The 17811-nt window shown below is 41.7% G+C and overlaps 1 protein-coding gene across 1 annotated transcript in view; it reads right to left on the reverse strand.

Moving 5' to 3' along the window:
• Positions 1-550: 550 nt before the first annotated feature.
• The window catches only part of YEATS2 (YEATS domain containing 2), a 108681-nt gene continuing 91420 nt past the window's right edge, over positions 551-17811 (reverse strand). Inside the window, exons 24-32 of the mRNA XM_044673160.1 lie at positions 16614-16712; positions 15395-15509; positions 12736-12809; positions 10309-10388; positions 9753-9954; positions 6441-6667; positions 5222-5296; positions 3217-3290; positions 551-2499 (exon numbers count right to left, since the gene is read on the reverse strand). Of these exons, the coding sequence (XP_044529095.1) occupies positions 2391-2499; positions 3217-3290; positions 5222-5296; positions 6441-6667; positions 9753-9954; positions 10309-10388; positions 12736-12809; positions 15395-15509; positions 16614-16712 (1055 nt within the window). The 3' untranslated portion in view covers positions 551-2390. The remainder of the gene's footprint in view (positions 2500-3216; positions 3291-5221; positions 5297-6440; positions 6668-9752; positions 9955-10308; positions 10389-12735; positions 12810-15394; positions 15510-16613; positions 16713-17811) is intronic.

Below are 17811 nucleotides of genomic sequence, written 5' to 3' on the forward strand. Positions count from 1 at the left end.
TTTAAAGGATAAGCCTTTTGCCAGTTTGGATAACTTTACAAAAGTGAAAACTTACAAAGAAAGGCCACTTCTCCTTCTGGCAAATCGGTTTCACCATCATGTCATTATTTCTGGCCAAAAAAAAAAAAGTTTGAAAGGCTTACTTTGGGCATATTTTTCTTCCCAGTCTTCCTACTAAATGAAAAAAGTGACTAGTGTCCCACTGGATTTACTGACTCTTTTCTTGTTATAAATGTTAATTACTGGGATGGAAAATGGAAAGCCACTACAATATAGCTATTTGGACCTATTTATCTCTTTAAAAACTATCCAAAAGCTAGAGAGAAGTCCTGGGTTCAAATAGGACCTGAGATACTGCCTAGTTGTGTGGCCCTCGGTAAGTCACTTAGCTCCTATTGCCTAGCCCTTTCTGTTCTTCTGTCTGGGAACCAACACACAACTGTGTTCTACGATGGAAGAAGGCATGGGGGCGGGGGAGATGCCCAAAGGACCATACTTCAGAGTCAAACAAGCCCAACACAATTACTAAAAGAGAATTTATTGTAGCCACGTATATTACACAATTATGTTACACATTATCATACAAATACATTGGGAAAGTCTAAACATATAAGGAGACATTTTAATCACTTAATATTTCCATTGCTTGAAAGCTGTTTATTATATTCTCCCACTCACAGTGAAAGAATGTTTTCCTTTGGGTCAGCTATGGACCAACTGCATCCCTTTCCCCTATTACTTCCAATTTTGAAGATTCTAGAGAAAAGTTCCATTTTGAATCCAAATATATCTGTTACTCTCAAATGCTTTGGGAGTTCACTTAATTGTTTACATATTCCACATTTTTTGCAAGTTAAATGATTTTAGTGTGTGTTCTGGGCATGCTGTGTACTGTACCAGACTGCTGGAGGACATGTTCCAGCAAGATTATAATGATCCAATGGGCCTTCCACTTAATTCTCCAGCTGGGGCACGTTTCACCTTCCCTTAACTCAGGAATACTCAGCCTGGGCTCATGAACGTTTGGCCAGGGTGGTTCGGACACTACTTTAATTCCAGAACCTGCCAAGGAGGCCAAGTTTCGTCCAGGGTCCATGGTGGCTAGTTCTTCTTGATGGCAGCTTGAAGCCTCTGCTCTCTGCACGGCGGAGGGACTCTACTGATAAGGCAAAAGCCTCGGCAGTGCTCTGGGCATCAGGCTGGGCTGCTGCTGAGTGAAAGCTCTTCCTAGTCTGCTCGGCTTTCTTGGGCTTTCCTCCAGGGTATCACAATTCCTTCCATCACGGGTGATGCCTCTTGCTCACAGAGAAGGGACTTTCTTTCTCTTCCTGTCCTGGACAAGCACAAGCAGGTATGTCTTTGCACAGTTTACTTTTTCTGGGAAATGAGCTCCCCAACAGATGTGTCTGAGCAGCGGGGTGCTGAGCTACTGGCCTGGAACTCACCTAGTCCAAGACTCATAAGAGACGGAGGGGGACCATCGTGTCTATGTCAGACTCCCAGCCAATGCAGGAATCCCATGTGGTCCTCACTGAGTTTTCCCTAGAATAAACAACTCTCCAGCAGCCCATCTGCACACCCCACATTGTGGATAACTGCTTGTCAATGAGGTGCACAAGGCAAAGGGGAGAGCCTGTGACTGCATGCAAAGCGAGCAAAGTGCCCACCCAGACAAGCCAGCATGGACCTGCGTGGGATGTTCTGAAGCTGTTTTTGCCTCTTCCTCAGGCCCAGGATTTTTGGCGGTTGATTCCCAACCAATTAAGTACATGAATGGAATGTTCAACTTTCTCACTGCCCAGTCTCAAGCTTGACACTGGCCATGGAGTCTTCTCAGAAAGAACAGTTCTGGCAATCCTCTTCCACACATGAGAATGAGAAGAGAACTCTAACTAGCCAGCCTGGAGTTCGGGGAACCGGCTGTGCTCCTCCCCAGCACATCCATTATTCCCCACAGATCTGATTACTGCAGTCAGTCACATCCAGCTCAATGTATACCACTGGGGATGTCCTAGCATGGCCGCTGCCTCTCCACAACAAGGTGGGTCAACACCACCATCAGTCCCTTGTGGGGCCATTCTTCTTCCGAGCCCTGATGCATCCTCTTCCTCTGGAAACTGAGCACAAACCTTAGAGGCTCTCACAGAGGTGTGACAGAAATGAATTGAGGTGGTCCCAAGATAACCAGATACACCTCCATGGATCCCAGCTTTGGGGCCCTCTTACTACTGAGTCTTCACATCAATTAAATTCAAGTGGAAAGAGTTTGTTGATCCCCTCACTAGTTGGCTTAATAACTGGTGAAGAGTTTGGGACCCAGGCACTCTTGCTGCGGTTCGCTCATGTACTTTGGCCGAGTCTTCACATCCTATTTTTTGGGGGCATCTTCTTTACTGCTCCTTGCTTAATACTCCCATATGTTTGTTAGTGAGAAAATCAAGAAAGGGTATATTGCAGATGGCCTGGTGAATATTCATCACTGTGATTTCTCTTGGAGTCCTGTACCAAGTGAATGAAAAGATGTTATAGAGAATAATTAACCCAAGTAACTCATGTACTGAATCAATCAATTTCTCCATGAAAGGATGATGAATGATGAAGGAGCTAATGTTGCTAGAATACCTTCAGAAAAAGCCCCAGTCACCTTTGGGGAATCTAATCAGGAGCTCTCAGGATTCACTGCCAAACCTGCATAGCTCTTGCTCTCTAAGGTAAATCTGTTTTATAGTCTTTGAAGAAGGAAGAAGCTCTCAAAGCTGCCCAAGCTGAGAACAAGAGGCTTTCTTTGGCCTGCTCATGTCCCCGCTTCTCCTCAAAGCCTTTGGAGTCTTATTTATTCATCCTCAGGTGACTGAGGGTAATTGTAAAAGGTGGGCTGGCCCCTTGCTGAGGGGGACAAAGTACTCTTATGTCCCCTCTAAAAGCATGCTAGAAAGGCTCAGGGGATCAGACTAGTAAGCACCTCTTCAGAATCCTGAAGCAACTCAAAGAAGACTTCAGTCAGCCCAAACAGACAGTTCTCCAACTACAAATGGCTAATACAGACAGGGGTTGTGTGTAGCTCTGTAACTATAGGTGGCTGGTGAGAAGAGAAACCCTTCCTTGGAAATGCTCAGGTCTTATCTATCCCAATGAATCTAGATTGTGACATAATGTCCTATTTGGCAGCTTTTATTTCCATGTCGCCATCACTGACAGAGATGACCAAGTCCTCACCTGTTGTGAGATGCTGTCTGGTACCCAACAGCCAGAGCCTGCCTCAGGATATCACTCACCAGTTGTTCAGTTGCCTGTAACAGAAGATTCTATTATTTGTCATCCTGGCCACCACTTGTGAGAATGCAGGGCCCTAATGCAGTCTCTCCTCCTCTAGAACCTTGGGAACAACTAAGCCTAAATTTAGACCATAGTTACCTAAGGTCTGAATATTGGATCAATAAAATACAACAGTTTCATGATTCTAGATGATGATGAAGCAAGATGATTTTTTGGCTAACATTTTTCTGGGGGGAAAATATTAAATGTTTTTTAGGGGTGCACTGGAATATTAGACGGGTTAAATTTAAAATTAAAAAGTGATGAGATAAAGCAAAAGAAAAAAATTCCAACTTGCTTATCTGAAGGCAACCACAGCCATATTCATTATAATTTGAAATGAGAAAAAAAAGTGTGTGTGTGTGTGTGTGTGAGAATGTGTAATTGGAAATCACTGATAAACAAAATGAAAATCAAGAATTTAACAGATTCCTAGACCCAAATGGGAAGCATCTGAGATGCAGAGAAATCAAACAAATAATCAAAAATGTGGGGTGGAAGTCGTTTAAGGGAGGAAAAGTGCCAGAGTAAGAAGAAACATAAAACCTGAGATTCTTAGTGCCCTATCCACTATCTAATAGGCTGGTATTTAAGAAGAGGACAAAGGTCCAACATAGACCCCTATCATTAGAGAGGAATTCAACTGTCAGTTCAGTTGTGTGTAAAGACAAATTATTCCAAATAATGAAAAGGATGAGGAAAGTCTTTATTTATTCTGGAAGGGTAAAATCTACCAGAAGCTGAACTTTGGTTTACTAAAAGTAGGCCAGAAGAAATAGTTAGTATTTACTAGGAAAACCCATTGAAAGACTATGTTCAGAACTCATGACAGAAGAACTGTCCATGCCTGAACAGCAGAGAAGGGAAAAGGTGAAACAAGTGTAAGGCTGCCATGCCAAGGTGTCCAACATTCTCTCAGTCACAGAATGTGAGTCCATGAAGGAGAGGGCCTTTCCAGGGAAGATGAAATTTGGAAGGGAACGCTCTAAAGTAGGGAGTGGATTCACAGCCTGGATAGCTTCCTTGGGAAGATGCTCAGGTGGCTGAGCTAGGTGAGACCTGGAGGTCAGGCCCAGGCTTTGGAGAGTGGCCTTCTCCTACATGTCTGAGTAATAAGTAACAACAATAACATCTAACAATAATAAGTAACAAACAATAACCTGCCTATTACATGCCAGGTGCAGTACTAAACACTTTATAATCATTATCTCAAGGGAACCTTACTATAACCCTGGGAGGCAGGTAAGTGCTAGTGGTAATGCCTGAAGGATTCCCAAAGAAAGGTATTCTTGATCTGGGGCCAGGTTAGCCACAGGAGCGTGGGTAATTCTTTTCTCCTTGTCCTGGAATCTTCCTGTTTTAGTATTGCTATGACATCTGGTAACAAAGAGTCTCAGACTGTTGTGTGGGAACTATGTGATAAGCTTTTTGCCTCAAATAACCTACCTAAAAGGCTCACAACAATGTTGTTTTTATTCAATTTACTTTTCCATGGCCTTCAGGTAAATGTTAATATAGGAAATAACAACATATATAAAATAAACAGAATGAACTAATACATTCCTACTCTGGACCTCTTTAAGGAATGCTTTAAATGGGAAAGACATATTTTAAAAAGGTGGCACGAACACCCAGCTTTTGTGGTGCTCTAATCTCAGCTGACCTGAAATTTGCTTTTATCTAAAAACATCAGAACACAAATGTTACACCTTCAATCAGATGGAAAATTCAGGAACCTCTCTTGTAGACATAGCCCTCTCAACCATGTATATCCAGGGGAAACTAATGAGAAAGTCCAAAAAATGGAAGCAGAAGATAGAGTGGTCTGTCCTGCCACCCAGTGAGATTCTTCATTCCTTTTAGCACTGAACCCAGAATACTTCCTTGGAGTCACTGGGCTGCCTACCTTTAGAATCATATCTTCAACCACAGATGCATATGTGTTTTTGTGAAGTTCCACAGGCTCGAGGGTGATTCCAATCTGAGGAGAGAAGGAAGAAACCTCATTCATTCCATATAAACAATGTTCTCATTCCAAATAAGACACAGCTGAGTGGAGGGAATCATTTAAGAGCATTTCAGTTAAAATCATTGGGAAAATACAGAAAAACAAGAAAAAAACATCTGGATGTTTCCATGTTTCATTTTAATCTAGTATAAACTAAAGTTTTGCTTTTCCTATTTTTGGTTTTCTATTCGTCACTCCAAACCATGCTACCCCCTCTTCCCCATTAAAACCTAGGATGCCTCGCTGGGATCCATCCTGGGTCATATCTTGCTCAGAACCAAGGCTCTGTGTCCCTTCCTAGCTACCAGCTCCAAATAACAGTCTGGATATGGGGCCTTTCCTCTACATCCCCTCCCCCCCTTTTAAAAAACCCTTCTCTTCCATCTAGAATCAATTTTGAGTATGGGTTTCAAGGCAGAAGCGTGGTAGAGGCTAGACAATTGGGGATAAGTGACCTGCCCAGGGTCACACAGCTAGGAAGAGTCTGAGGCCAGACTGAACTCAAGACCTTCTGTCTCCAGGCCTGCCTCTCTATCCAGAGCTCACCTTCCTGCTTCTTATCTAGTTCTCTTCTAAACTCTTTCCTCATTTTGAATGTGAACTTCTTGAGGGCAGGAACAGTCTCACTTGTATCTGTATCCTGAGCACTTAGCATAGAACCTAGCATCCAGAGAATGTGCTTAAGAAATGCTCTATCTACCTTTCAGAAATCAGACTTATATTCTACATGGTAAGAATATGCCTTAAGCCTGGCCCTTTGGAGCCTTGGAATCCAATTCAGTGGTACCTCAGGGGCTAAGAGGGAGGTTCCAATTTTGATCCTTGTACTTTGCTTCAGTGTCTTCCTCTACTTTCAAGTAATTTACTCTGGGCTGTGGGCCCCTTTTACTTTGGCTCCTGTTCAACCCAGGTAGGAGAGTCTCTGGCTATTTCTCACCACTGGTAGATGAGGAACATGTGCTTTCTCTACTAATCTGAATGAGAAGCATACAAATAATTGATCCCCCAAAGTGCCCTTAGACCCATGAGTCCCAAGCCCTACAAAACATCTCCTCCTCTAGGCAGGGGGTAGGTGCTTTCTTCATTAACTTGAGGACCGGTGCCTCTATTTTGCTACCTTTTGTGCTGTGTCACTGACAAACTCAGAGGCAGGCATTGTTTCCAAATAGAACTTCACTCCTTCTTGTTTCTCTTCCTTTTCCTTCTTGATGCTTATTTTTAGTGGCTCAGTGACACTGAGAATGTCTACCTCCTCATCATTCTCTGGCTCTCTTTTCTGAAACCGTTGCAGGTCTTCCAGTTTTTGGCAGAGATCATCAGCGGTGGTAAAGGAAGATGGACACTCTAAACGAGAAGTCAGGAGTCTTATGACAATAGAAACACTAGAATAAGGTAACATTAGAAACAATAGAAAAAAGATCTTTGAAATATTCACTCCCCAGCCTCTAAGAGCTAAGAAAGTCAGGACAAGAACTGAGGGAATTTAGGAAACATAGACTAGGAGGGTTGAGCTAGAAGATCTCTCTTGTCCTTTCTAGCTCTAAATTAGTGCTATGAATGCAAGAGGCAGAAAAGGACCTAAATATCCTCTCTGAACCACAGGGCTACAATCTTTACTCAAAGGATTATATATAATTTAGAACTGGGCTACTGAGTAATAATAGGGCCAAAAAATTCAAATGCCACTAAATTTCCTGTGTTGATTTCTATAATGCCTTTTAATTAATTAATTATGGAGTAATCTGAAGCTGGAAAGGTATATGGAGATCATCTAGTCCAATCCTCTCATTACACTGAGAAGAAAATTAAGATCAGATAGATGGAATGACTTGTCCAAGGTTTTATCTATAGACTCTGCCAGCTCAGAGAGCTTGCACTGTGGTACAATGCAAAAAAGAAAAAATCAATCAAATATATTTAGTATTTATTTACTCTGCATTAGCCATTGTGGAGGCTGTAAAGAAGTCTAAGGTGTGGTCTATAACTTTAAGAAGCATGATCTAATTGGGAAGACTGCTAAATGTAAAAAAAGATAACAAAAGAAAGCAGTAAATGACAGGGAGCAAGTGGCAGAAACAATGACAAATGGCACAGACAATAAGCAGTATAAAATCAGAGGAAGAAAAGGATTTTATGGGCTCGAGTGATCCAAGAAAGCTCTGGAGATGAGGTAGGAATTAAATCAGACCTGGAGGAGAGGGAGGAAGAATGGGGAGGTCCTTCAAGGAGCAGAAACAGTATGAGAAAGACACAAAACAGGAAAAGGTAACATGTCTGGGAGAAAAGGGACATTGGGACATTTCTGTGGAGAAGTGAGAGATCAAACCAGGAAGCCAAGTAGAGGACAGACGGTGGTGGTGAACCCTGAATGCCAGTCCAGATTTGATTCTGCAGCCTGTGGTAAAAACCCTGAAACCTTCTGAGCAGAGATAATTATGAAAATGAGACTTCAGCAAAAATCCCCAAATGGCAATGAGCAAGATGAACCACATGGAGGAAAGAGACAAGTTATGGACCACTGGGGGAATCCAGGGTTGTTCATGGCCATGGCAATGAGAACAAAAGATGGGGATAGGTGAAAGACACTTTCTCTGTTAAGAAGAATGAACAGGGATTAGTCATTGGGCACAAAGATGGAGGGAAAAGGAAGAGCCAAAGATGACTTGGAAGAGAGTTGGGGAAAGTTAGTTTGGGAGTTGAGAATGGCAATGAAGGATGATGCTATAGCTGAATGGAAATGATTAGAAAGCAATGGGAATTGTGGGAAGAGAGACTGCCCACTTACTATACCTTTTTTTTCATTCTATCTGCAAAAATCAGCTCTACCCTACTTGGTTCTATAAGGTCTCCCCCAGTCCCCAGACATCTCCAGCCACAGCAAGGGTCCTTCTTACTCCCCCAAACCCCAATACTGTTTTTCCCTTGTTAGAATGTAAATTCTTTGAAGGTAGGAGCTGATTTATGTCCCTAATGCTTAGCACAGTGCCCGGGCACACAATAGGGGCTTAATATATGCTCTATCCATCTTCTTTGAAGAAGCTGATAGTTGAACACATACATTTGATAGACTCACAAAGAAAGATGGGAGTGAGGTCATGGAGAAGGTAAACAGAAAAAACAATCCACATTTACATAGTTCTTCAAGAGGGAGAAATAATAATGAGGGTAGACTGCCAAAGCTCGTGAAGACAAAACAAGTCTACTCTTAGTCCAATATTCTTGGCCACAGCAATTCATTCACAAAGACCACAAATTAAGGCACAGAAGGTATACAATCTACACTGCTTGGTGAAGAGACAACACTGCTTTACACAGGACAGGTCATGCCATACTATCCTCATTTCCTTTTCTGACAGGGTAATTAAGACTCGTAGATTAGAGAAATGTTGCAGACAAAACACACTTAGTTTTCAGCAAAGTATATGACAAAGTATCTCCATACTATTCCTGTGGATGAGGTGGAGATAAGGGTTAGATGCTAGTATGGTTAGCTGGATTTGGAACTAGTTGGATGACTGGCTTACAAATGTACTCATGAATTGATTGATGTCAACCTAGGTCAAGGTCTTTAAGCAGAATGCCCCAGGGACCTGTGCTTGGCCCTGTGCTGGTTCAACATTTTCATCAGTGACCTGGATGAAAGCAGAGATGGCACTGCTTGTCAAAACGGGCAGAGGACCAGATGCTTCCGGGACTTCCCAAAACTCTGGACGAAAGAAGCTGAATCCAAACATGGTATTAGAATGACGGACTAGTCAAATTGGATGAATTTAATCAGGTCAAAATATAAAATTCTATATTGGGTTAAAAAAACAGTTTCTGAGAAGATCTGGAGGTTTTAGACACTGTGAGTTCATCCCAGTTAAAAAAGTAACTGTTTTCTTGGGATGTGGAGAATCCCAAGAGAAAGAAGAAACGGTGTTTCCACTATCCTCTCTCCCTTAGTCAAATTACAAAGAGGAAACTAGTTACTTCTGGGAACCACCTTTGAGGAAACAAAGCTGGAAGCTGTCCAGAAAAAAGTATTAAGGATGGCAAGGGCCCTGGAGAACATGCCAAACTGAAGACCAGTCGAAGGAAGAAGGGATGTTCATCTTGGAGAAGAAGAGAAAACTTGGGGAGAATCTCATAACCTCCCAAGTAGCTGAATGACCATCATGTGGGACAAGAATTAGAACTGCTCTGGTTAGGTTCCAAAGGGCAGAGTCTAGAACAATGGGTGGAAGGTGCAGAAGATATTGGTTGAAGTAGGGAAGATCTTCTAAATGATTAAAGCTGGCCAAAAATGGAAGAGGCAGAATCAGGAGGCGAATGCTCCCTCACTTGGAAAGCAGGTCCTCTTGTCGGGGATGTGGCAAGAAGACAGAAATCTAATCTCTTACTCCTTTTGAGATGGAAGTGACACAACTTCCCTTCACTAGCTGCTTACCTGGCTCACTGTCTATCTGCGTCAGAACATCCTCAATGGAATCACCATCATTTCTCAAGCTCTCTGGGTCTGGTGGAGTATAACCGTGGCAACGACACCAATGGACAATGTGCTTGGTTTTGAGGGGCGCCACATTGTGAAACCTGGGATTCTTCTCCAATATTTCTTGTAACACTTTTCTCATTGTCATTGCTCGTTGCCACTAGGGGAAAAAAGATGGAATTTACATTCTCTAATTCATAAACATCAGAAGACATGAAAATTCTAAAATGGCATCTATGCTCCTGCCATTTTGGGATGGGGAAGTGAGATACCCTAATTCCATGTTAGAGAGTGATCGTCTAAGAGGCCTTTCCAAATGCCATTTTTTGTATAAGGGAAAACTATCATTTCATAAAGCATTCTAACCAAAGCAGTGTGTAAAGAACCTCATCCTCAGCTCCGAAGAGGCAAGGTTTAGGCCAGCAGTTTGGCAGTCAGAGTTTGAAGGTGTTGCTACCTTTCCTCTCCAAATGGTTTTTAGTTACACCCTGGTGATAGATAAAGACAGGATTACCTCTGCTGCCCTCCGTTTCCCAATGTTCCAACTATAATACTGCTCCACAGAACTTGCACAGAAACAATTGGCATCTTCACCTAGAAAGCATACCGCCAGCAAAGTCTGAATTAAGTTTTGGTTAAGACTCAAGGCAAGCTATCGATATTACTGTCATTGGGAATGAATGTGCTTGAAAAAAGCACATAATGGAAAAAATGTGCTATGTGCAAAGGATTTAAAGTGGACATCATTTGTATTTTAAAATCATTCTATTAATAATACATATGCTGCATAATAAAAATATTAAAGAAAAAAAGAAAAGTAGGTTGTATAGAACTGAGATGTACAATTTCATGGATAATATACTCTTGAAGACAGAAGTGCTCTTGCTGATGTTTGGAATTTAAAATTGGAGAAAAAATAATGAAGTGCCCAGATAATTAAGAAAAAAAAATGCAAAGAAGAGAATGGAAGTGTTCAAAGGGAGACGCAGATAAGCAAGACAGCCTTGAAACTAACAAGGAGAATTTACCATATTTAAAAAAATAAGCTGGAGGCAAGAGTCACTGTTTGGGTACATTCTTCTTTTTCTGTTCGTCGTCTATGGAAATGTCCACGTGTTGATGTTTTTAAAGTTCCCAATAACAAAAAATTAAAATTTTAAAGAAAAAAAAATATCCAAGCCAAATGTGAGTTGCTAGTGCCAGCTCCCAAGTCCTTTGGATCCACTTCACTCGATAACCAAAACGAGCAGCTCAGCATGGGAAGCGGGTGGCTGCTGGGATGAGACAGTGGAGGCTGCAGGTGCTGAACTCACTTTTTTTTTTTTTAAGCTCAGAAAGGAAATGTATTCAAATAAAGATATTTACACCAAGCAAAGGCAAAGAGTCTGAGTTTTGAGTGACCTCTGAGCTTGGGCCTGGAGGGCCCGAGAGGGCACTATGAGAATATCCCTGCCAACAATTCAGGTTCAAAGTCTTACGTCAATGGGACTTCGACCAGATGTGAGAGAAGAGGGCAGGAGATGCTCTCAGAAACAGGATGGCGGATTCAGTGGGCGCCTTTTACAAGAGACCAAGAGAGCGACACACTTTCCTGAAAGAATAGGAGAGCCCCGTCCCCGCCTCGTGCCAGCTCTCCCCGTGACATTCTAAACCACCTGCCAGATACACCTACATTACACGCTGCATTGATCATCCCTCTACTCCCCACTGAGTGACGCTCCAACAACTTAACCAGCTTCCAAGGCCTTCAGTGATTTAACCCTAACCTACCTCTGTAGCCTTGTCTTGAATGCCCTTTATACACTCCCCTGCAACCAAACATTGTTCCCAAACACACCCCGACTTTTTCATCTTTAATCATCTCCGACACTCTTTCCCACCCATCTCACCTTCAACACCCAGCTCCAAAGCTACTTCTTAAATGAAACCTTTCCTAATCCTGCCAGGTATAAGTGGCCTTTCCCCCTTCCAACATGACACTTGGTCCTACATTATGTATCTGCCATTTTTTAATGGCATTATATTTGTCCTGAGAGGTCCTAACATATCATGTTAATCTTTGTATCCTTCCAGAATCAAGCATAGAATACTGAATATAAGGGTTTCCTAAGTGTTTGCTGACTGATTGAATGCTCTAGACCAGTGATGGACAAACTACGGCCTGCGGGCCTGATGTGGCCCCCTGAAATGTTCTGTCCTGCCCTGCGACATTATTCCTGATCTGACGAATACAATGAGTGGGATACAATACAATGAAACTTTGAAAGAGTCGCCTTAGAAACAGACTGACAGAGGAGCATTTCCTTTCCTTTGGCCCCCTCTTTAAAAAGTTTGCCCATCACTGCTCTAGAGCTATCAAATCACTGTGGTTATTAAGTATAGGTAACTTTCAGGATTGCCTGCCTCACAATCTAGGTCAAACACTCTTCTTAGTGTTTAAAGTCCTTAAAGGTTAGCAAGATTTGGGCCTAAGACCAGGGATCACAAAGATTAGATTTCACTTGGGAATGTGGCTGTACTTTACAAATGTAATATAGAATCAATAATCAACCAAAGAAACACTAACATCAAACCTTCATAGTTTTCCAAATGATGAGCACAGAATCCCATATGGCCATATTTGTCTTTTGCTCTTGCTTTTCTCTCAATGACCTTTAGGGTCAAAGATTAGAAGCCAAGGAGAAAACAATGCTGTTGTTTTCAAAAATTCCAAAACTAGCCAGGCAGTGTTAAATTTAGATTCTATTTTTATAAATCAACAACAAAGGAAACAATAAAAAAGATATCTGCCCAAGAAACCATTTACTCTAAATACAACTTTTATCTGCCTAAATAAAAAAAAAAAAAGCCAGTACTGTTAATTTACATTACACTAACTAGGCTTAGTACAGTCATAGTCGAAAGGGAAAAAATCCTTATCTTTTGAGTATCATTTACTTACCCTTTTTAGTGATTAATGGGATCTTCTTTACTATTGCTGTTAGAAGTTGTTGGGTATTTTCTAAATGTTCAATGCTACAAGGGATTAAAAAAAAAGAAAAGCAATAAATCCCATAAACTACTACATGGCTAGGTAAGCAATTACTAGCTGTAAGCCTCATTAGCTATGACTTTCTTTTCTTCCTGGTAAATTATAGAAACACGTTAGATCTGTGTCCAAAAGGATAGGTAATGTTATTGGGTTTCCTATACTTTGTCTAGTGTTTGAGTATTTTCTTCCCAGTTTTGCCCTGTCTGTGATTTTCCATTGTAGGGCCAGGCAATAGTCAGGGTAAAATAGTGCCTATTACAACAGAAAAGTTCTACCACATGGGCGATGCTTGATGGTGTACAAACTTGGTAAGGCTGAGCACACACTCTCCCTGGGGTGACTGAGTTTCTAAACCAAGGCCTCCCATTCATGTAGTGCCCAGGGGTTCACAAAGCACCTGACACAAGCAGTCCTACTGAGCTCTTACCACCCCTGTGAGAGCGGCCAGATGGGTATGCAGGATCCTGTTTCTCTAAATTCAGAATTAATACATAGTTTGTTGGCTTTTCTACTGGCCTGCCACACTGGGAAGAGGAATACTAGGCGATAACTTCACCTGGGTAAATCCTTAATGAACCCCGACACCCAAGAAGGAGAGGTCACATAAGGATGACACAGATGCAGGGAGCAGGACACAAGATGCAGCGTAGCTGGGTTTCGCTTTCTGGAGGGCCCTGAGAACACTACATGGCCAGGTAAGCAATTACATTCCATATAATTCAGAGCGCCCAGGCCCTTATACTCAAAGAGCCTCCAAATATCCTCTAATCCCATTTTCCCCACACCTATTTTACAGAGGAGGAAGCTGAGGCTCAGAGATGTTAAATAGTTCCTAACATGGATTTAAGGAGGTAACAAACAAAATGGTAGGATTAAGGCCTAGTAGGTTATTAGGCACCTGGAGAAGCACAAATTATGCTTCATCCTTGAAAAGAAATCACTGTATGAATGAGACAGTGTATAAAAATGCTTTGTAAATCTTTTAGAGCTATGTAAATAGTAGCCATCATTAACATCTCATTCTCATCTTTTTGGATGGAGTTCCAATAAGAATAGTCCTCAGAGATGTAGCTACTCTGCTAGTACTATCTGATATTTCATATTGCTCACACTAATGCACAGGGTATGACTGCATCTTATAATGGAAAAACACAGAAGACGTGAACTCATTAGGCTCAATGAAAACACCTTTTGGATAATTCTAGAAGACAGGACGGTAGAGATGATTGCTACATGTCTAATCCTGTTCTCACATGGTTTTGAATCATCAGCTAAGTCTCTATACTTTGAAAGCAGCTTTTCATTGGAGATGAATTTGGAGAGTATAAGGAATTGGTATGGCAAAGTATAGTTAAAATCATATACATTGTTTGTAATGATCTAAACAGAGAGAATAACTAGTGCAAAACAAATGAAAGCGATTGCTACAAAATCACAAAGAACAAGACTGGCCCCAAAGTCTATTCAAGGAAACAAAATGTATTAAGCCACTTATTAATGTTTGGCCCTGTGTTGCATGGGAAGGAAGCAATAAATTCATACCCTTTTCCTTTGCAAAGGTGAAAGGGTCCACTGGTATAGGAGACTGGTTTATTTTGGTCACCTGGTCGTGTCTAAGGTCATTACTGCCCATTATTGCACCACTTCCTTGCATCAGATGTTTTATCAGTTAAGTCTGTACCAACTTGAGGTCTGGGTCTTGTTTTTGATTAGTACTGTACAAGTTTTATATCAGGGTGCTTTTCTAAAGCAAGACTGGTATTATATAGATGCCAACTGCTCTATATGTCCTTTAAGTAAGCTTTGGTTTCTGGATGCTAAGTCTCTCTAACATATCTGATCAGACCTTTCTCCAAGATACCTTTTTGCTCAATGTGTCTTGCCTGAAGAAGACCAAGTGTTTTTACCTACTGCCTTCATTCAATGAATGAATGGTTCACTTTGGCCTCCAGATTTAAGCTTGAAGCTTTCCATTTCTATTTTCACTTTGGTGTATATTAAGAATTTTAGGAAGTATTTTGTAGAAATGACATTCTGGGCAATGGAGAAAGTCTCCAGGATGGACTAGCTTATTTGTTTACTGTGGTTTCCACACAGAGCCCTAGGACTTCATGTCATCCATATGCATCAAGGGATTAATAGGATGTTTTGGAGCAACTCCCTCTTTAGCTGGGAAACTGCCTTCATCTCTTGAAGAGACATGAGAATAGATGGAAGGAGAGGCGAAACCAGAATGGGCTGAAACCATCTCCCCAAAAGAGGTCATATATTATATTACCGTCCAATCTATAAAGTTATTCAGCAGGTTCCCATGAATCAATCTGAACCAAATGGATAAATGAACGATCAAGAAGGGCATAGTCAGAAGCTCTGGCTAACCAGAGGACCTCAATCAGGGCCCTTCCCCTCTGAGTCAGTGTCCTCATCTGTAAAATGGAGGATTAGCCCTCACATGAGTGTTCCTGAGTCGTGTGAGAGCTCTCCCAAAGCTGTCATCATCATACTCAGAGCATGCCCTCCCAAGAACCCCAAATAAACCCAAGCTCTCAGAAAGAACAGAGAACATTACTTGATAGCATAGTTCCCCAGTTCAGTACTTTCTTCTGTCTTCACTTCTGCCTGTATTTCCTGGGAGACAAAAGGGAGGCTGCCATTGGGTCCTGGGGCTTCTGGCTCTGTCTTCACTGCAAAGGGAAAGAAACATGAGGCAGGGCTAAGTGGCTAAGGGCCACAGGCAGCATCATCTCCAGCAGAAACACAAAAGCCCTTTTGCTTGTAAAATTCAGGGACAGAGCTGTCATGTGGCCTAGTGGTGGGGAGCGTTCTTCCCACAACAATGTCAGCAGTCATGCAAAGCACATGGGGGTGAGAGTACAAAGAGCTAAGGCAGGAAGAAAACCAAGAGATTCCACCAATGACATCCTATAAGAAATCAAAGCAAGCGAGTCCAATGAGAAGAATCAATTTCCTTCTTTCTCTTCAATTGCTGTCTTGTCCCATGTTCCTACTTCCTAGGACCTCTAGCCCTTTTCTTGGCCTTGCTGTGTGTAATGATCAAACCAAGAAGTAAAATCCAAGTATCTGAGCATTTCCCAACTAATTTCCCTACATTTCCACTGTTACCTACTACTGAAGACCAGCAATGTCTCTCCTGGCCACACACTTATTCCCAGTGTTCCTCCCGTCTACCTGCACCAACCCTTATCAAACATACAGAATTCATAGCTATCCTATCATCCATTCCTGGTCTGGGTTCCTTGTTTCTAGATTCTTCCTCGTGTCATTTACTCTGCACATTTTGCTAAAATAATCTTTTTATAGCACCAATTTCATTATGACATTCCCCAGCTTAAAAACTTATAATGGCTCCCTCTCCCTCACCAGAAAGGGAAAGGAAGAAAACAGTAAAAGCAAAGATGTGGATGTATCCTGAAGTCTCGCAGAAGAGTTCTTCTTGCCATGGCCTGTATTTCCCTCTGGGGACTGATCTGTGAGACTCCCAGCAGGACACAGATAGTAGTGGGGTCCTGTGCCCTGCTCAAGAATTTCCTTGGAAGCAGCTGCTCCAACCTTTCTGACTGACCACAAAGCTTCCCATCCTACCTAGCCTTCAATGCTCACTTCAAACTGCAAACCTTCTCTTGCTGAAATCAGAGAAATCTTCCACACTCCTCAAACCATCCATCATGCCTTGACTTATAAGTGCTGATCACATCTCAACCAGGTGGAAGCACCACATGCTCATTCATCTTTCTGCTGTTATTTTTAATAAAGAAAAAACATTTTACCTTTAGTAACAGTGGCTGAAGCAGAGCTAACACCGGCCAAGCTGGGGGCAACCCCGGAGGGCATGGCAGGTGTCTTGTTGGCAGACAATGACTGAACTACTGAAAGGAGAAAGAAAAGAATAAATTTCAGTGTTTTGTAATAACAAATGTCATTATGAACACAGATTTTTTACATTAAAAGAGGAAACAAAAACCTCCCATTTTAGGATTCCAGACTACTACTGGCTTTGATATCTAGATAGAACTGGGGACTCATCATCTGCCCTGTCATCTTCACTGTCTACACTATCCACCAGTCCAAGGGCAAATGTCCTTCTAGACAGAAGTCAAACTTGGTCCTCACCCCCCAATCCTGAACAATTAATTGGTTCAACAGTGGAGTGAGTCTTGAAGCAGAGCTGATGTGACTGGGGATTGAGGACTGGTCCAAGGGTTCCACAGTGTATATAAGTTTCTTAAAGCCTTTATCTCCAGCTTTCAGAAGATCCTAGATCTAGAGCTAAAAGGGATCGAAGAGGGAATCAACTTCAACCTCTTATTTCACAGCCAAATTTTCCATTTCTAGATCAAGGACTGATCATCAAAAACCAGTATTATGAGAACTTCTGTGAAGGATGTGACAAACTGATATCCTGTGGGTTCACTCAAAATTATTTTCATCCTGAAGTAGCATGAATTCAGGAAGAAAAAAATTCCAAGATGACAAAGAACAAAGAAATCCTTCCATTTTACTGAGATTTCGATAAGTTTAAAAGGTGGTACCAAGCTTTTTATATGTGGTAATGTAGCTTAGAGATAAGACTAGATCAATAAATCCAAAACTTTCCTTTGAGACAAGACTTTAAATTTCTTCTCTAATTCATTTGTGTAACCAGAGCTCCTACAGGGAGTTCTTGACCGATTCCTTCTCCTCTTAGCAATAGATGTGCCAACAAGAAGTAAAATGGTCAGCATTTATTTACAAGTCTCATTCCATCTGACTTTTAGATCCTTTTAGGTGATCTACATTTTTTCCAAATGGATAGCAAAAAACACCAGAATTATTTTTTTGCCAAGCCAATCCACTGGTAGAGTCAATATGCAGAAGCCCAGAACCCCAGAGCTGGAAGGGATCTTAATACCCATGTAGCCCATCTCCTCTTCCCTGAATGAAAAGCCTTCCCATGATATCCCCAATAAATGACTATCCCATGTGCAT

Source organism: Gracilinanus agilis, chromosome 4, assembly GCF_016433145.1.
Source record: "Gracilinanus agilis isolate LMUSP501 chromosome 4, AgileGrace, whole genome shotgun sequence".
Lineage (NCBI taxonomy): Eukaryota > Metazoa > Chordata > Mammalia > Didelphimorphia > Didelphidae > Gracilinanus > Gracilinanus agilis.